We start from the raw sequence: 22,353 nt of genomic DNA, 5'->3' as shown, positions 1-22,353 counted from the left end.
GGTACTCCCACTCCAACAATGCCTATATCCTTCTTTCTCTTCAGAAGGATGTCTTTGTTCAGATATTATCCAGGGTTAGTATCTACTACCTGGACTGGAATGCTTTCTCAGAGAGAACACAAATATGTAAAAACTGGAACCTGTACAATTCTTGGCTCTTTTCACAAATGTCTGATAAATATCGGCCCCTGCTGCACTCTCTTACCTTGTGATTTGTTGCAAGGCTACAGTATTGCACTGGAGGAGAGGATACTAAGGAATTGTTTCATCCAGCTGGAGCAGATTCATGTCAGCCTAGGCAAAGTCACTTTACTGGCTTCCATAGCCTGTTTTTTAATGGTGCAAATTTTTTATAAGTACTGTTTTTTGTTGCTGTATATTGTGACACGTCAGGAATTTATTCATGAAAACTTGTACAGTTACTGTTGGGTGAACTTTAAATATGAATTCCACCTGATTGGATGATGTGGAGAGACATCATGCTCTCCACTTGTCCAGTCAGAAAATGCTAGAAGATGCAAAGCATTCTCTGGATGGTACCTGCGCTGAGCAGCCAAGCTCCTGTGTTCAGTGCGTCACAGGTCCACCGCTCAGCCGGGGACCCAGAAGCAAATGGAGAACACTGGAGTATTAGTATCTACATCAGTGATTTCCAGCTTCCAGGGGCATTTGCCGGGTATGATATGTACAGAATTACATTGGTCCAAGCTGGACCAATGTAACTGTGTATAAAATATTCATACCTGGAATTCTTCTTTAATTATGTTAGATTTCATATTTGCACTATATTATGTTAGATTTCATATTTGCACTATATTAAGATGTTTGACTAGATTCATCATTGGTTACACAGGCCAGTCATAAAACTGCTTAATGCAATTAGTCTGTGTCCATGTGCAACTTTATGAAAGTTGTGGCCCATAGCTCTATACAATCACAAGAATTGGTTTACCTACCATCAGTGGTCTATTGCCTACCTGCTGAGATCCATGTCATAGCTTGCTTTGTAACATACATGTTTGGTATGCAATTTAAGCTAAACTGTTACTCTACAAATGTTGAACACCCCGGGATATGAAAAGTATTACTATAGCTTTTGATTTCATATTTACTGTGTTTTGTGCAGGAAATGTACGAGGTTGCCAAGAAGCTTTGTTCATTTTGTGAAGGTTTAGTTCACGACGAGCATCTTCAGCACCAGGGCTGGGCTGCCATAATGGCCAACCTAGAAGATTGTACACATTCATACCAAAAACTGCTTTTCAAGTTTGAGAATGCATATTCAAAATACCTACAGTCAATAGATGACATTAAAGTTAAATTAACTAAGTAAGTCTTAAGTTTTTGATTTGTTTTTCCTGAGCCAGTTATTAGTATAATTTTCCCTTTTATTTAAATACATGATCCTTTTCTAATATAAACAAGCTTATTTGTAAAGGCATCATATCCAACATATCCTTGTCCTGTTTATTTCCCATCATTGCCACTATCATGCAGACATTGTTATATTTAGGGTAGAATAGATGTTCCTTAGATAGAATTTGCTGAGAAATTCTATATTTTCCTCAATACTTCTATTCCATAACTTCATTTTGAAATGGGAGCGTATCTTCTATGCTACTCCAGTTCCAAAGTAGCGCTGTGACTTATTACTCCATAAACTGTGCAAAAATTAGTGTCGCACTTCCACCAGGTAGTTTTCACAATTCACCACTTGTGCACATGAGATCCCTCTCCCCCAGGAAGAAACTCACTGGATCAAGTTGCATCCCCTTCTCATTACTGGCAAAATGGCTTTGCGCATATACACACACAGACTGCTGGTTAAGATACCACTAGATTACGCCTCCGTTTGGTTCACGTGTCACCACATAACATGAGGAAGAAAAAGAAACAGCCTTTGATAGTGTAGTAAAACCAACACTATCGTAGGCTGTTTCTTTTTCCTCCTTATGTTATGCGAAATGCTCCCATTTTAGAATGAACTTGGATATTTAAGATTTTAATTTAAGGTAGCAACAGTGAAAATTTATTTTTGTTCACAATATGTTCACGTGTAATTTACGTGTTTAATAGTGCTTAGGTTTTTTTTTTAAATTTTTATTTTCATTATTTTTATTTTATTGGTTTTTATGGTTTTACACTCTGAAGCATGGGTCTTGTGTTGTTAGTTGTATTCCATAATTTGATGCCTAATGCTGGACAAATATGTGATCACATGAGAAGCATTTGTTTCACTAGCTGCTAATTATGAACATGTTACAAGCATCCAAACTGTGGTGTTTTTTAAATGTAGTACAAATTGTTTTGAAATGCATGCACATTTCCTTATGTTTTGTCTTATTAAAAATGTGCCCAGCACATATTTTTCTGTGCTCATCTGTGAAAAATCCAGTGAGCTCTGCCTTTGCTGCTCTGTGCGCCTAAGGAGTGTTATTAGCCCTGTCTAGGGTCTCCCATGCCTGCCATAGAACAATTTCTCTTTTTCTCATCCTCATATCCATAACATAAGGGGGAAATGTTCTGTAATCCAGCTGAAGAGAACTGAACAGGGTTGACAGCCCTGCTTTGGATTTCAATGCAGCAAAGGCACTGTGTTGTCAACTCAAACAGAAAAGAGCACATTGGATTTCTGGCAGACGAGTTTGAGTCTGATGAGTTTTTAAAAAGACAAAACCCAGGAAATGTGATGTATTGCAAAGATGTACTGTATTATTTTTTCCTGACTTCTCTTACATGCTGGGTAAACGGAGTCTGCATGTCTGAATTTTTTTGCTTGTAGTAGTCCACTGACTCCCAACTGGTTTTTGCTAAACCAACCATTCATTCCTTTTACTGCCTTGCTTGTCACATAGAAAATGTTGTGGATTGTTCTTGTGCTTTTCTTAAACTGCTGTTGAATGGATCTGTTCTTGAAAATGTGAAATCTTTGTTTGGGTTTTCATTCTTTAGTCTAGGAACTGCTGTTTCCGTCATGGCCAAGATTCCGCTGCTAGAGTGCCTAACACGACACAGCTATAGGATGTGTCTAGATAGGTTGATATCCTCTGCGGGAGGGGATGTCGATGAACTTCAGAATGAGAAGACTGCTGAACTAGTGCAATGCGATGATGAAACGAAACTAAAAAACATGGCTTTGCTAGCTTCTCTCACTACATCTGGGGAACATATAACACAGGAAGTACATGACAATCGTATTGAGCAAGATACTATGGATTCTTCTGGCCAGGATATAGAGGTTTCAGAAGGACATTTGACTAACGAAGGCCCACCATTTAATGTTTCCCTACTGGACTGGATAAATGTGCAAGATCGTCCAAATGATGTGGAATCATTGGTCAGGAAATGTTTTGATTCTATGAGCAGAGTAAGTATTAGTGCATGATATGCCATATTCTTGCTTATTTGTTACTTGCTTTTAAAGACTCTTTTCATAGTTCCCATCCTGTTAAAATATTTCCAGGGACAGGTTACGCTAGTGTATCTTTGCTCTCCAGACACAATACATGATAGAATTGATATAATTTAACCACTTGTAATGAGTGTATTAATTAGGTAAATATTGTCTTCTTTTGCTCTATAAATGCTCCTCTTTAGCTAGAGTTGTATTAAACCCTCAGAATTTTTTTTAGCTTAACACAGTGTTCTCAATAAAACATTGGCCAGTAAACTAATCATTACATTTCTTACTACATCCCTTTCAGAGAGCTGGCTTCTGCTCTCTCAGTGCTGTTTCCCAGAACTTCCGCTCTTAGGAAAGAGTTAGGCCCCTTTTACACAATAGGCCTGTTTGGGTCCTGTTGTCCATTTTTCAGGTGGATCCAATTGGACCCTCCAACCTCTTCTATAGAAGGGTGGATGTAAATGGACGTGTGTTGTGTGTGACTTGTGTAAACGGAGCGGACACTGATCTGTCATACTCCCGCTCTGCTCTGCTCCGTGTGAGATCGGCAGGCAGATATCCTGATGAGCAAACCAGAGTCAATCAGAATCCTGTCCATATGAAAGGGGCCTGAAGAGTGGGCAGTGCAGTCTAGAGTTAGTCTGTTAGCTTGGAGAAGATAGTGGGGAGAAGGTAGGGAAGCAGGTTAGTGTTTTGTTATTAGTTTCAGACTATGGAGCACTGTGTTTCTATTCATGCACTAAATGTAGTCAGACACAATTATGGTCCCTGCATGCATGGGTGACTTTTTAGGATGCTGCAAGAGAAAGGAGACACTCTGAAACAGGAAACCTGGGAAGCTTAAACTGTAACAAAGGCAAAAATTAACAGATGAAGAATCTGCATACTAAGCAAGGGACTAAATCAGATAGTGAAAGAACAACAAATTGAGGGTTTAATATCCCTTTAAAGTTTACTTAAAGGCAAAACAGTATGTTCATTTTAGATTGATAGGGGAAGTGTTGAAACCCCTGAAGATAAGAGGGGTTTTATGATCAGACATAAAGTCATTACTGAAATCCAGAACCAGTGTTCCAAGCCCAATAAAAGGGTCAAAGCTTCAAAACCAGGCAAACTGTCCTCTGAACTAGGGACTGTTGGAAACTAGTATTTTATACTGAGGAATAGGCAGGCTATAAACATTGAACAATAAGTTGTTTTTTTCTGGTTTATAGTGTATTATCATGTCATTTATTTCTTGCTTCATAAAAGTGTGTGCATTCATCTCTGTACACATGGGCCCATACACACCAGTTTTTGATTGGTTTTGCAGTAAAAAAAAAAAAGTGGAAGAAAAATGTGTGAAAAATATGCACCCCTTTTAAAGCCTTGTTCACATCATGTGCAGAGATGTGAGTTTTTTTCTGCATGTGTTCTACAAGGGCACAAATAAAACAACTGTTTTCTATGTGCCTTTTTCATACTACAACACTAGTATTACATGCAGATTTTTTCTTTGCAGGAACTTGCAACGTTAATAAAACGAGCATGAAAACTGGTGTTAGGTCTGGCTCACACTTGGCTTACACTAGTGCGGACCGTGCGGCCCGCATTTGCTTGAGCACGGCAGCCCATTCATTTGAATGGGCTGCTGTGCCACATGAACTGTACAAAAAAGGTACATGCACTTTTTTAAAAAGCGGCTGCAGGGAAACTGCTTGATCTTTTCTGACCATGCAGTTTCCCTGCGGTTCCCGCACATGCAATCGCACTGCAGGCTGAGGTACATGGAGGTGGCATTCAGAATAAGTGGCAAACCCACTCGTCTCACAAGTGCATTGCTGTTCACTACGGGTGCTGGAATCGATGCTATTCCCGCAACCGGAATGCACAGTCCAGGCTAGTGTGAACCTAGCTTCAACGTGTTTCTCTGAAAGTGAAATCTGCATGTTTTTTCCACCAGTTTTTCTGCATGTATGGTGTAAACAAGGCCTAAATCTTATGGAACTTTTCACACCAATCAGTTGCGGTTCAGGCTGCTTTTACACTGCTCAATTTAAAAAATGCATAATGCATCCCTTTAAATCACATGGATCTTTTCACACTGGTTAGTTTCATTTTTGAAAGTCCTCTTTGCTGCATTTTTGGAGCTAGTTTGGTGCATGTTCGGGCCCTTTTACACATATCAGTTTTTCTGTTAAAAAAAGTGGAAGATTTAGGCCTTGTTCACACTGCAGAGACATGTTCAGAGATGTGAGTTTTTTTGCACGTGTTCTGCAAGGGGGCAAAAGAAAACAAATGTTCTCCATGTGCCCTGTGCCTACCATTTTGTAATGGAGCAGTGTGAAAGCAGACAAAAACGCAACTGAAATGCAACTGACCAAAGGATTTAAAGGGATGCATTTTCATGCGTTTTTCTTCAGCTTTTTTTACCTAAAGAACTGATCAAAATTTGATCAGTGCGAAAGGGCCATAAGTTGGGCTTTCACTGGATGGCCATGCAGAAGAACTGGGAGAAGGTTAAAATAGAAGTCAAATTTTCTTGCAGGACTGAACACTGATATAATGCTAAATTCTAGACATGCCTTAAAGCAGAACTTTACCCATAACAACTTGATAAAAAAATCATGTTCTTTAGCAAGGAGCATACATTCCACATTAATAATTATCCTATCACAATTAGTGTGTCCTGTACATTGTCTCCAGCATTGCTCCTGTTTCTTCATGCTGGAGGCTGCCATTTTGCTGAATCCCAGAGCCCCTGAACAGCAGTAAATATTACAGCTGAACTAAACCCATTGATTTCACAGTTTCAAAAAACAGTTGCATTCTTGGAATGTCGGGATTAGTAACTGTCACATTTGCTTGTGTCCTGAACCAAACTGTCAAGCCATCAAATGACTGGTGTCATAACTGATCACATGTGCAGCACCATGGCAGTTGCAGATCAAATAGAAGAAGCTTCCTTGGCTTTAAAAGATAGTAGGGTTTAATTCTGCTTTGAGGCTGTTGGCAGATCGGCTTCTACAGAATAGGCAGTGCCTAAAAATGAAGAGAAACTGACCATGTGCATTTGCAGATCAGGGTGAGACAGTGTATCACTGGATTTTAAACAGTACAGACACTTTTTATTAATGTTTTACATAGCTATACCGACAAAAAGGGGTCAGCATGAAGTGATCTAGCAGGACTTAATTTTATGACTAAAGTTTTACTTTGTCAATGTTATTAGTGTGCCTACATTAGCTCTCAATTGTCAAGCCATCAATTGTCTGGTGTCATAACTGATCACTGGTGCAGCCTCACGGCAGTTGTAGATCAAACAGAGGCTAAGATGGCAGCTTCCATGCCTATAAAGGATTACTTCTGCATTAACTTTGAATAATGTAGGGGATTGTAAAACTGTTAAATTATTTTGCCATCCATGTGCCATCAAAGAGATTTTCCTTCACTTTAGGATGAAAGTAAGGGAACTGGCCTCTTTGATAGTTGTCTCCTGAAAAAAGTGTCCCCCATTGGAAGATTCTCCTCTATTTCTTTTATAGTGACGCATTTTGGAGTTTCCATTACTCTATGTCCAAGTGACAGTGGTCAGTAAGACAAATAGAGAGAATGAATCTCTTGAACAAGAACACCAATATCAATAAAAACTTGACATTGGTTCAAACTCATCCCCTCTGTAACCAAAACTGAAAAAAATAGTTTAATTTCACCCCTTCGGTGTGAGTGAAAAATTAGTATTTCATCACAAAATTCTGATGTGGCTTTAATGCTTCTGGTCAGGTTTCCTATTAAAGCAGTCTCATATTTTTGCTTGAGGAAGGTGGATAGCACTCGACCTCTAAGGGTATTGCTGTCTTAAAGTATTGATGTTGAATATACTGGTTTCTGGGCAGGCAGCTTCTACACCCCAGAGGATCCCCTTCCTTGGCTTTTAGTATAATTTCACAAAAATGGAAATTGATGTGCCACACCACTGCTAAGAGATCCAGATACGTCTTTATTAAAAGTCAGGGGGATAGTACAAAGTGTGGTCAACATACTTCCTAATTAAAATATGGACCTAACGGAAATTGAAATATGCGTTAAATAAGGTATATCCTAACATTAATATGTGTATCTATCTATCCATTCAGTCGTATCCGACCCTTGGCGATTGCATGGACAGTCACTCGTAAGCAACTTTTTCTATGAATTCTTTTAGCAATTATTTTACAGGGTAGATTAATATGTGTATAACTCAAACCATACACTATACAATCTGATTGTACAATCTCTGAACTGCTCAGGGAATTGTTCAAGATTTGTACAATTGAATTGTATAGTGGAGCCTTTTTCAACCAGGGTGCCTTCAGATTTCTTCAGGTGTGCCTTGACAAAGTACATAAAAAATTCCCGAAAACTGTATACAAGCCAGCTTGTGGATGAAGCCTGCCTTTTTAGTTATACAAAGCCACAGGTCTTCATATTGTTCCATTACAACCTTCCAGCTGCTGACATCCTATCAACCAGTTACGTTATCGGTTGATAAGAGGGATGTTGGGTGCCTGCACCATATCCTCCTTTGCCCTCCCCTGCCCCTCTCTGTCAGCACTGGTGTCACATTAGCTGAGTGAGGAAGAGAAACATTGAATTACTAGTCGGTACCAGGGTGCAACAGTGTATTTGCTATTAAAGAATAAATTACCTCTAATGTTGGGTGTCCCACATGTGTGTGGATGTTGTTGAGTTCTCTAAAACTCTTAGTTTAGTTTTTTACTTTTTACAGCAGTGTGCCTTGAGTATGTGCATAATTTTAAAGGGTGCCTTGACTGAAAAAGAGATACACTGGTGCTGTGGATGGTTGGGTTATATTTTAGTTCGACTATAATAATAATAATCATAAAGAGAGCCCAATCTGGTCAAGTATGGTTCCACATCCCATAAATATATTCAAGAGGAAATTGGCATAAGAGGGGGACTTTAAAGGCACCAAATAACAAAGCAAAGTAAACCAAAAAGTGTTTTTACGATTTGTTAAAAATGCAAAAAACACCATTCATATAAAAACACAATAAATAATTGGTCCTAAATCCTATACATGAAACCACAACGAGATACAATAGCATAGTCATGTGCAAATAATTCGAGGCGTTTCAATTCTTGGTACAAACCTTTATTAGTGGGATGTGTATTCCAGTTTTACATTAGGACCAATAGTTACATTATGACATGTTTTACCTGGAGGGAAAAGAGCATCCAGAACCATAAACCATTAGGGTTCTAAACCACTGAAGTACAAGGGACAATGTAGGAGTTTCCCACTAATGGTATATCAAGGAAGACAGTAGTCAAGCCTCCACGTCCAGATAGAGGAAAACCTATAATACTCTGTAATATAACCATCAACCCACCAATAAAAAGGCTGCAAGTACTAAAAAACTGGAGAGCTGTGATGCTACACAAGGAGCCATACCAACTAAAGCTCCATCAACCAAACAATAAACAGGACAACCAAATACAATGTGGCAATGCTGCTACAATGTCGTCGTTCCCCCCCCAAAAATAAAAAAAATATTAGTCATTTTTATTATTTTAAAGCTGAAGTCCAGCTTTTGGTACACTTTACATAGTTTGTTTGGGACAAGCTGGCCCCAAAAAATTATGTCCATCACTAACATGTGAGGCCGTGGCATGTGCTATATAAATTGTATGTAGCTGACGTTGCATACAGCACTGTGTTCTGGGTGCAAGCCAAGACCTTCTCATACCCGGCACACAATAGAGTCTGTCTGAGCGGCGCCCATCCCCTCCTCATAGAAAGTGATATATTCTATCAATGAACACAAAGCTTCCTCTGGCTGAGTCAGAGAGGTGAGCTGATGATGTCAACCTCTAACTCAACCAATCAGAGGAAGCTTTGTATTCATTGATTGAATACATTGCTTTCTATGAGTAGCTGAGCACCTCTCAGACAGACTGTATTGTGTTCCGGGTCTGACACAGGTCTTGGCTCACAAACACAGTGCTGTATGTATGCTCGGCTTTATACATTTTATACAGTATTTCCAGTGGCCTCACACGTTAGTGAGGGATACAGTTTGTTTGGGTTAGCTTGGCCCAATCGAACTATGTAAACTCCAAAGACATGCTGGTAGGTGAATTGGATCCTGTCTAAATTGTCCCTAGTATGTGTATGTATGAATGTAAGTTAGGGACCTTAGATTGTACGTCCCTTGAGGGTTAGGGACTGATGTGAATGTACAATATATATGTAAAGCGCTGCGTAAATTGACGGCGCTATATAAGTACCTGAAATAAATAAATGTAAAGTGTACCAAAAGCTGAAGTTCAGCTTTAATTACTACTGTTTTTTCCCAGTTGATGAACTGAAATGGTATGCTTTCCTTTTCGGATTCTCACATTTGTCTGAGAATCTTGTATGCTGATTATCTATTCAATGTTATCTGACATTAATTTTTATACATTCAATACCATTGGCTGTTGGGTAGTTGATTTTAACTATGACCCTGAAGAGGTAATGTTGTTTTGATATTGTACTGATATCAAGTTGCCCTTATAATTTTCTAACCCTGTTAAACCGTTCCCCTGATTTTTATTGGAACAAAGTTGTATCTGGACCTCTCAGCATTGGTGTGGCACTATTTCTATTTTTGTGTCATATTTTATGCTATCCTTGATATACTCAAAATAGATGATTCCAGATAGAAGTTCTGTCCTATGACTGCCGGTGGTTACCTAAAATCTGAAATTTACTAGATTGTGAGCTGCCTGACCACACATTGTGTGCCATCTACTGGGTCTGCAGTGTGTGAAATCAGGGAGTTGACAAGCAGCAAGGATAAGGCTAAGGTGACCTCTGACCAGCCAGACTAAGACAAAGTAAGTATGTCTAAATGGGGAGGGGAAATATAAATCTTTCATAACTAAGCCTGCAAAATTATAACAAGTGGAAACTGATTATTCAGATTCCAACTTAAGCCCACATGTGACTGGTTCATTTTAAGTCAGGCCTATATAGTATCTGTATTTCATTATTTCTAATACCGTTGGAAAAACTGAAGGTCCTTTTTTTGATTATAGTATTCTCAGTACAGAACTCCAAAGCTGCACTTGGCTGGACAGTGTACAGTGCTAAGCTCATTGTGTTTACATTAAAAAAAAAAAAGTTCACATGTTGTTCAGAGTCCGTAACACTTCCCATAAGGGGGCCCCGAGGTGTGTTTGGTGAACTCCATGCTGTCAGTATATTCTGAAAGCAGATGTCACAACAGATCAGTTATGTCACATCACAAATTGTTTTGATTTTAGTAACAAGCATACTTTTGTACATTTATTCATTTTAGTGGCTAGTACTGAATGTTCTTTTTTCAGTCTGTGTAGCTACTTGCATCAGATCATTGTTCTCTGTCTATGTTCACTTAAAGGTAAAATTTACACACATTTTTTGCCTTTTTACTTATGCTTTGGCTTTCCTGTATTTTAATCACGTGGAGACTTATAAAGCGACACCAGTATTCATCACTTTGATTGAAATTAAATAGATTCAGGGGATCTTAACATCCTCCATATCATAAAGGTTACAATAATAAATATAAGTTCACTTTCTGTTGACCGATTAGTTTGGAGAAGTTGCATGATTACTAGAGATGAGCGAATTATTCAAAAATTCGGTTCGGCTGATTCGCCGATTAAATTCGCTTCGTGCCGAATATATTCGCTGCGAATTTAACTTATAAAAAGGGTGTTTCTAGACTTCAGAGAGCCTTTATATTAGTGCAGAACACTGTACCTTTAATTTAAATGCCCTTGGAGTCTGCTGGGGAAGAGAAATAATACTGTCAGTCAGTATGACATGCAGATGAGTGCCGTCGATCTTAGAATCACCGCACACTTCACTCATTTGGGCAGTCACGGGGCCAAAACCAGAGTGTGGAGCCACAGTGTGGCGGTGGAGGCAGCAGCAATGGGAGGCCATACAGCACCCTATGACAAAATGGAACCCACCAGCAGTGTGAGGAGACCTGAAAGTGGCACATGGCAGAGTGTGGCGATGGAGACAGCAGCAATGGGAGGCCGTACAGGGACCCATGACACACTCTGGACCTGGCAGCAGCATGAGGAGGCGGTACAGGGGCCCATGACAGATTACGGGCCTGGCAGCAGCATGAGGAGTCGGTACGGAGGCCCATGGCAGATTACGGGCCTGGCAGCAGCATGAGGAGGCGGTACAGGGGCCCATGGCAGAGTGGCGGAGCGTAAGCAGCTAAAATTGAAGGCCATACAGAGGCCTATGTTAAAAAGTCCCCCCAGCAGCAGTGTGGGGAGACGACTATCAAGAGTCCAATGGCAGAGTGGCGGAGCAGAAGCAGCTTCAATTGAAGGCCATACACAGGCCTAGGTTAAAAAGCGGAAGCCGTCAGCAGCGTGAGCAGACGACAGAGACACATGGCGCAGGGTGACGGTGGATGCAGCAGTATTCGGAAGCCAAACACAGACCTCGGTTAAAAAGCGGAAGCCGTCAGCAGCGTGAGCAGACGACAGAGGCACATGGCGCAGGGTGGCGGTGGAGGCAGCAGCAATGGAAGGCCATACAGCACCCTATCACAAAATGGAACCCACCAACAGTGTAAGGAGACCTGAAAGTGGCACATGGCGCAGAGTGGCGGTGGAGGCAGCAGTATTCGGAAGACATACACAGGACTAGTTTAAAAAGCGGAAGCCGTCAGCAGCGTGAGCAGACGACAGAGGCACATGGCGCAGGGTGGCGGTTGAGGCAGCAGTATTCGGAAGCCATACACAGGCCTAGGTTAAAAAGCGGAAGCCGTCAGCAGCGTGAGCAGACGACAGAGACACATGGCGCAGGGTGGCGGTGGATGCAGCAGTATTCGGAAGCCAAACACAGGCCTCGGTTAAAAAGCGGAAGCCGTCAGCAGCGTGAGCAGACGACAGAGGCACATGGCGCAGGGTGGCGGTGGAGGCAGCAGCAATGGAAGGCCATACAGCACCCTATCACAAAATGGAACCCACCAACAGTGTAAGGAGACCTGAAAGTGGCACATGGCGCAGGGTGGCGGTGGAGGCAGCAGTATTCGGAAGCCATACACAGGCCTAGGTTAAAAAGCGGAAGCCGTCAGCAGCGTGAGCAGACGACAGAGACACATGGCGCAGGGTGGCGGTGGATGCAGCAGTATTCGGAAGCCAAACACAGGCCTTGGTTAAAAAGCGGAAGCCGTCAGCAGCGTGAGCAGATGACAGAGACACATGGCGCAGGGTGGCGGTGGATGCAGCAGTATAAGGAAGCCAAACACAGGCCTCGGTTAAAAAGCGGAAGCCGTCAGCAACGTGAGCAGACGACAGAGGTACATGGCGCAGGGTGGCGGTGGAGGCAGCAGCAATGGAAGGCCACACAGCACCCTATCACAAAATGGAACCCACCAACAGTGTAAGGAGACCTGAAAGTGGCACATGGCGCAGGGTGGCGGTGGAGGCAGCAGTATTCGGAAGACATACACAGGACTAGGTTAAAAAGCGGAAGCCGTCAGCAGCGTGAGCAGACGACAGAGGCACATGGCGCAGGGTGGCGGTGGAGGCAGCAGTATTCGGAAGCCATACACAGGCCTAGGTTAAAAAGCGGAAGCCGTCAGCAGCGTGAGCAGATGACAGAGACACATGGCGCAGGGTGGCGGTGGATGCAGCAGTATTCGGAAGCCAAACACAGGCCTCGGTTAAAAAGCGGAAGTCGTCAGCAGCGTGAGCAGACGACAGAGGCACATGGCGCAGGGTGGCGGTGGAGGCAGCAGCAATGGAAGGCCATACAGCACCCTATCACAAAATGGAACCCACCAACAGTGTAAGGAGACCTGAAAGTGGCACATGGCGCAGGGTGGCGGTGGAGGCAGCAGTATTCGGAAGCCATACACAGGCCTAGGTTAAAAAGCGGAAGCCGTCAGCAGCGTGAGCAGACGACAGAGACACATGGCGCAGGGTGGCGGTGGATGCAGCAGTATTCAGAAGCCAAACACAGGCCTCGGTTAAAAAGCGGAAGCCGTCAGCAGCGTGAGCAGACGACAGAGACACATGGCGCAGGGTGGCGGTGGATGCAGCAGTATTCGGAAGCCAAACACAGGCCTCGGTTAAAAAGCGGAAGCCGTCAGCAGCGTGAGCAGACGACAGAGGCACATGGCGCAGGGTGGCGGTGGAGGCAGCAGCAATGGAAGGCCATACAGCACCATATCACAAAATGGAACCCACCAACAGTGTAAGGAGACCTGAAAGTGGCACATGGCGCAGGGTGGCGGTGGAGGCAGCAGTATTCGGAAGACACACACAGGACTAGTTTAAAAAGCGGAAGCCGTCAGCAGCGTGAGCAGACGACAGAGGCACATGGCGCAGGGTGGCGGTGGAGGCAGCAGTATTCGGAAGCCATACACAGGCCTAGGTTAAAAAGCGGAAGCCGTCAGCAGCGTGAGCAGACGACAGAGACACATGGCGCAGGGTGGCGGTGGATGCAGCAGTATTCGGAAGCCAAACACAGGCCTCGGTTAAAAAGCGGAAGCCGTCAGCAGCGTGAGCAGACGACAGAGGCACATGGCGCAGGGTGGCGGTGGAGGCAGCAGCAATGGAAGGCCATACAGCACCCTATCACAAAATGGAACCCACCAACCGTGTAAGGAGACCTGAAAGTGGCACATGGCGCAGGGTGGTGGTGGAGGCAGCAGTATTCGGAAGACATACACAGGACTAGTTTAAAAAGCGGAAGCCGTCAGCAGCGTGAGCAGACGACAGAGGCACATGGCGCAGGGTGGCGGTGGAGGCAGCAGTATTCGGAAGCCATACACAGGCCTAGGTTAAAAAGCGGAAGCCGTCAGCAGCGTGAGCAGACGACAGAGGCACATGGCGCAGGGTGGCGGTGGAGGCAGCAGTATTCGGAAGCCATACACAGGCCTAGGTTTAAAACTGGAACCCAGCTGCGTGAGCAGACGACAAAGACGCACATGGCAGAGGATGGATCTGGCAGCAGTATGAGAAGGCGGTACAGGGGCCCGTGGCACAGTGTGGTGATGGGGGCTACAGCAACTGGATGCCAGAAAGTGGCCGATAGGGCTATATACTGCATGGAATTATAAAGTTGTAAAGACAGCGGCCTATAAGGCTATACACACTATAACAATCATGACTTGATTGACCATTGGCCTATAAGGCTATACACAGCATGAATATCATGACTTATTCTGAGAGTGGTTTGGAAGGCTATATCCAAAAAGTAATTCATGAGCTGTCCGGACAGCGGACAATAAGTACATATATACAAATCAATTCATCAGCTGTCCAGCCAGCGGCCTCTAAGGCGACAGATATACAAAGCAATTCCCGAGGTGTTCAGGGAGCGGCCTGAACGGCTAGGTTATTACTAAATATATTTTTGTGGCCAAACATCGGCCTATAAATAGATGTCTACACAGTGACAAAAAATTATGTCGCCAGACAGCGGCCCCTAAGGCGACAGATATACAAAGCAATTCCCGCGAGCGCACAGGGCCCACAGTGTCTGAGGATGGACGTTGGCGCAGAAAGGCAGAGACCAACTGACTACATAGGTGGTTTTTATAGTACTTTATTTTGGCCTCCCTCTCAGCAGGTGTGAAAAAGGCCACCATTTTTGAACGGTAGCAAGGGTCCAACAAGGTGGACAGCCAAAAGTCATCCCTCTGTCTGATGGTTATTATTCGGCTGTCGCTACGCAAGCAACCGAGCATGCTATGGGCCATTTGTGCCAAGGAATGCGAGGGACTCCCTGCCTCCATCTCCACAGCATACTGCCACGGTGCGTCTGGGTCCTCTGTCTCCTCCTCCTCCTCTACCAGATGCTCCTGCTCCTCCACTCCTGTCCGCTGAGTGGAAAAACCACCCATTTCACTCAATAATTCCTGAGCACCAATGTCCTCCTCTACCTCCTCCTCTTCTTCCTGTCCTGCCCCCACAGGGGTCATGTGGCGTTGAGATCTGTGCGCCACGTCTACCGCACCCTGACCAGCCATTGTTAACAGCATTTGTTCCAGGACGTGCAACAGAGGAATGACGTCGTTCATCCCATAGTCCTGCCAACTCACGAATAGCGTGGCCTCCTCAAAGGGCCTGAGCAAGCGGCAGGTGTCACGCATGAGCTGCCAATGGCTGACATCTAAGTTACACAGGGGAGTACCTTTATCCGCTTGTAACATCAGGAAATCGGTGATGGCCTTTCGCTGTTCGTAAAGGCGGTCTAACATATGTAGGGTTGAATTCCACCTTGTTGCAACGTCGCAGATCAGGCGATGCTGTGGAATTCCGTTCTGCCGCTGCAGCTCAAGGAGGGTGTGCTTTGCGGTGTAGGAATGGCTGAAATGCATGCAAAGTTTACGTGACATTTTAAGGATGTCTTGCAGTGGGATGGTGGATTTTAGGAACCGCTTGACAACCAGATTGAACACGTGAGCCATGCATGGCGCATGGCACAACCTTCCTTGACGCAGAGCAGACACCATGTTCTTTCCGTTGTCGGTCAACATGGTTCCGATTTTCAGTTTGCGCGGAGACAGCCATCTGTCGATTTCTCTGTTCATTACACTCAGAAGTTCCTCCCCTGTGTGACTACGTTCGCCAAGGCATACCAGGTGCAGCACAGCGTGATACCGCTGCGCCCTGCACATGTGATATGCCGGTCGGGTAATGGGACTTGGCACGGGGGTGGCGGCTGAGGACACGGCGGAAGAAGAGGTGGTAGAGGCGGACATCTTTGCTGGACCAAGGACGTGCAAACGTGGAGGCAAAAGCGGCGTGACCTGTCCAAGTTGCTGGTGCGGCTGTGCCGGCACCACGTTCACCCAGTGGGCCGTAAATGACATGTACTGTCCCTGACCGTAGTTACAGCTCCACACGTCGGTGCTGCCGTGCACTTTGGCAGAGACCGACATGCTCAAAGACTGGCCCACCATCTCTTCTACATGTGAATGCAGGGCTGTCACTGCCTTTTTGGCGAAGAAATGCCGGCTTGGCACTCTCCACCGCGGCTCGGCACAAGCCATCATTTCTCAGAAAGGTGCTGAGTCCACCACTTGGAAAGGGAGGGACTGCAGCACCAGCAACTTGGACAGGAGGACGTTCAGCTTCTGCACCGTCGGGTGCGTGCTCGCAAACTGTTGTCTCTTGGAAACGGATTCCAAGAAAGACTGCTGACGGAATCCGTGAAGAGGAGTAGCAGGAGAAGGAGCATCTGAACGAGCGGAAGATGCCAACGAGCGACAACTCCCCTCAGCAGAGGTGTTGGAGCCTTGACTGGCTGATAGAGGGCGATTGACGTTGGGTGACGGAGCAAGTAACGGAGCGGGTGATGGAGCGGGGGCTGGGGCAGGCAGAACCGCCGTATCTTTATCACGGTTTTCCCAGGCCACCGAATGGCGACGCTGCATATGCTGACGCAACGCTGTAGTCCCAACATTGGCCCCCTGGCCACGCTTGACTTTCTGGCCACATAGTCGACATACGGCTACGTTTACTTCCTCGGGCGGCTTGACGAAAAATTGCCACACCGCCGAGTAGGAAACTTTGCCCCCGCTACTCCTCACTGGCTGACTGCTACTTCCTCCGTGCACACCGGCACCACTACTGGCCGTGGTGGTAGGCTGCAGTGGAGCTGGTGCTCTACTCCGTGGCCGTTTGGCTCCACTGACACTGCTGCGACCCTGCTGCCTCCTGGGCAACCCACCAACTGTTTTGCTCGCTGGCAAGCTGGCACCCTCTTCTCCTGATGATGCGGAAGCAATAGCCTGATGACGACGAGGCTGCCAAGTGCGATCAGCCTCATCATCATCAATTAGGGTCTCCGCGTCACTACTAGCCCCCTCGGCTGCGTGTGGGTCAGGAGACAGACCTGTCTCTAGACCGGCTACCGAGCCACTCTCCTCGCCAGTACTTCTTCGCCTGGCTGCTGAAGAGGCGGATGTCTCCCCCCGTTCCTGACCGCCCTCTGTTAGCTCTTCCTCACTTTACAGTGGGGCTGAGCCCACAGCATGCGATACTTCGCTTGGTGAGGGAACACCAAAGGACAGGGGCAGGTCGAGGACACGTGATTTCAGTGGGCTTGCTCCCGGGCCATGCCAACTAACGGTTGTGTCTGACGTACCCACCGACCGTTGGCTGTAGGTGTCAGAGGTGACCTGGGAAGAGGAAGACGACCGAGTCAACCAATCGATGACGGCAGGGTTGTCGGTGGAGACACGACCGCTGGATGACACCGGGAGCACTGGCCTCTGGCTGCGACTAGTGCTGCCTCGACCCCTTCCTCTGCTGCCACGTCTGCTCGCTCCTGAAACATTGCCTCCTCTGCCACTCCTCTGCGTGTTGTCTGACATACTCTTTAATTCAATAAGTACCCCAAAAATAAAAACGGATTTAACTCTTTGAACGTACAATAGTAGTTGTGAAGCAGAAAGTCAGTTTATTTAGCACAATCGGTCAATTGCAGCTTGCCGTTGGCTGGAAACTGTACGTTTAGGTCACTGGAATGCACTAATCACTCAAAAAATATTACCGCCAGCCGGCGTGTAAATGGATTTAACTCTTTGAACGTACAATAGTGGTTGTGAAGCAGAAAGTCAGTTTATTGTACACAATCGGTCAATTGCAGCTTGCCGTTGGCTGGAAACTGTACGTTTATGTCACTGGAATGCACTAATCACCCAAAAAATATTACCGCCACCCGGCGTGTAAATGGATCTAACTCTTTGAACGTACAATAGTGGTTGTGAAGCAGAAAGTCAGTTTATTTAGCACAATCGGTTAATTGCAGCTTGCCGTTGGCTGTAAACTGTACGTTTATGTCACTGGAATGCACTAATCACCCAAAAAATATTACCGCCACCCGGCGTGTCTATGGATTTAACTCTTTGAACGTACAATAGTGGTTGTGAAGCAGAAAGTCAGTTTATTTAGCACAATCGGTCAATTGCAGCTTGCCGTTGGCTGGAAACTGTACGTTTATGTCACTGGAATGCACTAATCCCACCAAAAATATTACCGCCACCCGGCGTGTAAATGGATCTAACTCTTTGAACGTACAATAGTGGTTGTGAAGCAGAAAGTCAGTTTATTTAGCACAATCGGTCAATTGCAGCTTGCCGTTGGCTGGAAACTGTACGTTTATGTCACTGGAATGCACTAATCCCACCAAAAATATTACCGCCACCCGGCGTGTAAATGGATCTAAGTCTTTGAACGTACAATAGTGGTTGTGAAGCAGAAAGTCAGTTTATTTAGCACAATCGGTCAATTGCAGCTTGCCGTTGGCTGGAAACTGTACGTTTATGTCACTGGAATGCACTAATCCCCCCAAAAATATTACCGCCACCCGGCGTGTAAATGGATCTAAGTCTTTGAACGTACAATAGTGGTTGTGAAGCAGAAAGTCAGTTTATTTAGCACAATAGGTCAATTGCAGCTTGCCGTTGGCTGGAAACTGTACGTTTAGGTCACTGGAATGCACTAATCACCCAAAAAATATTACCGCCACCCGGCGTGTAAATGGATTTAACTCTTTGAACGTACAATAGTGGTTGTGAAGCAGAAAGTCAGTTTATTTAGCACAATCGGTCAATTGCAGCTTGCCGTTGGCTGTAAACTGTACGTTTATGTCACTGGAATGCACTAATCACCCAAAAAATATTACCGCCACCCGGCGTGTAAATGGATCTAACTCTTTGAACGTACAATAGCGGTTGTGAAGCAGAAAGTCAGTTTATTGTACACAATCGGTCAATTGCAGCTTGCCGTTGGCTGGAAACTGTACGTTTGTGTCACTGGAATGCACTAATCACCCAAAAAATATTACCGCCAGCCGGCGTGTAAATGGATTTAACTCTTTGAACGTACAATAGTGGTTGTGAAGCAGAAAGTCAGTTTATTTTGCACAATCGGCAAACTGCAGCACCAACTGTGCACGACAGCCACCAAAAAAAAAAGGGTGTATGTCACTTTAAATTTTCGATTCTTTGATAGCTGTGGCCCTGAGTAACGATTCTGTGTCCCTGAGTAACGATTCTGTGTCCCTGAGTAACGATTCTGTGGCCCTAAAGTCTCTGTGGCCCTAACTCTGTCCCTTAATACAGACAGGTCTGTCTCTCTTGAATGACCGGAGGCTAATGGAGAATTCTAAGATGGCCGCGATTTATAGCTCCAGCATTACACAGTGCTGGCTGGCTGCTGATTGGCTAATGCGATCACATGTCATGATTCATGACTCATGAATGCATTATGGGTCAGCGCGCCTTGTCTGCGCGCCTTCCCAGAGATCCCCGCCCCATCTTCTCTGTCCATTTTCTCCTGTCGCCACACATGTCACCGCCATTTTTGGGAAAATTAGATTCGTGCATCCGAAATTTGCTAATCTTCGGATTCGTCGCGAATAGAATTTTTCCAAATCTTCGTAACGAATTCCACTTCGTCATGTTCGATTCGCTCATCTCTAATGATTACTGTTAAATTATGTCTAGATGTTAACTGTTCTCTGTAGCTCCCTGAAACACACAATTATATGGCTCAACACATCTGAAAGAACATGAAATTCATGAGGGAACACTTACAAATTTTTTTGCATATTTTCCAACATGATATGTGATATCAAGCACTTCCAGCTTTTGGTCACCAGTTAAAGCTGAACTAAACCCTTTTCATCCAAGGAAGCTGCCATCTTAGCTTCTGTTTAATCTGCATTTGCCATGGTGCTGTACATGTGATCAGTTATGACACCAGGCATTTGATGACACAAGCAAATGTGACAGTTAACATTCATGGAATATCTTGAATGTAACTGTCTTTTCAAACCGTGAAATTGATGGGTATAGTTTCGCTTTATGGCCTAGTTCACACCATGTGCAGAGCCGTGAATTTTTCTGCATGCATTCTGCAAGAGCACAAAGAAAATAGTTGTTCTCTATGTGCACTGTTCACACCACAACACTAGTTTAATGTGCAGATTTTGTCTGCGCAGGAATCTGCAACCTGTGTATAGTTTTCTGCATGGGAAAAAAAACGAAATGACATCAGCATTGTGGAGTGAAAAGGGCACATGCAGAACAATTGTTTTGTGTGTGCTCTTTCAGAGAATCTATGTAACATATTTCTATGCAAAAAAACTGACGTGCCAGCAGTGTTGAAATGCACATCAAAACAGATGTAAACTCGTGTCTTTGCAAGTGAAAACTTTGTGTTTTTTTTTTTCCATTAGTTTAAATGCACGTATGGTGTGAATGAGGACTAACTCAGACAATGCTCAAATCTCCCAACCACTTCTAATTGTTATAATTTTTGCATAAGGCCTCTTTCACATGGGCGGACCGATAGGATTCACCCGTCTGTTTTTCAGGCAGACCTGATTGGACCATCCATTGTTCTCTATGGGGAGGCGGATGTAAACAGACATGTGTGCCCATTTACAACTGCATGCATCCAATCCACTAAAAAAAGACAGATGGATGATCCGTTCTCCTTTTGTCTAGTGTATAAGATCGGATGACAGTTGGATGTAAATGAACAGGCTGTCCATTTACATCTGACCTCCCCATACAGAACATAGAGAGCAGGCTGTGTGCATGTCTGCTCAGCACAAGCAGGGATCAGCAGACAGAAAATGGGGTCTAATTGGCTAAGTATGGATGGGGTAACATACAGTAAGAGTTTGCAGCTTGTTGTATCTTATTGCTTAAAAACATATTTGTAATGAGCTACTTAATGAGACACTGTCATTACTTTTATATCTAAATATTGTTGCGCTATTATGAGTAATATTACCAAATATATGTGTCCCAATCACTAACTGCACCCCTATGAATACGAGCCTTCGCTCGAAACGCGTCAGAGAAGGCTACAGCCACGAGGGGCCCCGGCGGCCATCTTTGTTTACACCTGGGTCAGTAAATTTTATATGAGTTGCTTCTGTTATCCTGTGCCTATATACTTAATAAAGTACCTCAAGGATATTACACTATGTGGCCTTCTCTGTTTATTTGAGCTCTGGTGTAAACCAGCCAGATCCACAGAGTAGCCGCATCTATCCGAGTGCCAGGCAGCAGGAGCCACATGACCAGATCTGACCAGACCTAATGTGATGACACCAATGGTCCAGTGATTTGATATACAAATGCGCACAAAGATTGCGTATCTGGTGAGTGCGCAATCTTTACATCTTTATCACCTGGCTGTTCCAATCATTGGACATCTGAAGATCATCTTGGATTTTAAGAGCACCCCTTCTTTGGACTCTTTTTATTATTTTTACACCTGTTTGTCACTTTATAGCCACCATTTAGTGGCTTTATCTTATTTGCACTAAGTCACTATTTACCATTTGTATTTTATTAGTGTCTGTCATTTTATATAGCGCTGCACCCCCCCTATTTGAATAGCAGTTTATATGTCGGCTTAGAGGAAATGAGCAAAGCTGTTTTTTTGTTTTTTTTCTTTATAAAGATGACAACTATAACATGAAGAGGAAAGGAATAACTAATGTTTTGTCAGATCTCTGCTGTGTCCCGAGTATTGTGTGCTCTATCACATTACTATTTTAACTACCTACATATATTTTCTATAACAGTTTGTTTATACTGGTTATAATTTAATTAATCTGTTTATCTAGCCATTTGCCTAAAGCTGGCCATACATGGCTCAGTTTTTTTTGTTCTGCCAGCAGGCTGAATGGAAAAAAAAACTGAACCTACAGTATTCTCCCATCCACACATTTAAGATGGATATGGAAATCCTCCCTGCTGTTTCTTTGTATTCTGACTCCCCGCCATCAGAATACACTAATCAGCACTGCAGGCTATTAGTTATAGCGATGGTCGATGCAAAATTTTCCAACAACTCATAGTTACATAGTAAAGTTAGTCTGGCTGAAAAAAAAAAACAAAAAACACAAAAGTCCAGCCGGTTCAACC

At 44.3% G+C, this 22,353-nt stretch overlaps 1 protein-coding gene across 5 annotated transcripts in view; it reads left to right on the top strand.

The window, feature by feature from the left end:
• The window catches only part of RB1CC1 (RB1 inducible coiled-coil 1), a 215,843-nt gene that overhangs the window by 55,526 nt on the left and 137,964 nt on the right, over positions 1–22,353 (top strand). For all 5 annotated transcript variants that reach the window (XM_089678426.1, XM_089678422.1, XM_089678425.1 and 2 more), the window contains exons 5-6: positions 1,127–1,329; positions 2,953–3,367. In XM_089678426.1, the coding sequence (XP_089534552.1) occupies positions 1,127–1,329; positions 2,953–3,367 (618 nt within the window). The remainder of the gene's footprint in view (positions 1–1,126; positions 1,330–2,952; positions 3,368–22,353) is intronic.

The sequence above is a fragment of the Staurois parvus genome, unplaced genomic scaffold (genome assembly GCF_062004578.1).
Source record: "Staurois parvus isolate SC_StPar_1 unplaced genomic scaffold, SC_StPar_1.0 ptg000205l, whole genome shotgun sequence".
NCBI lineage: Eukaryota > Metazoa > Chordata > Amphibia > Anura > Ranidae > Staurois > Staurois parvus.
The sequence above is the reverse complement of the archived record's forward strand: the minus strand, read 5'-3'. Positions and strand labels throughout refer to the sequence as shown.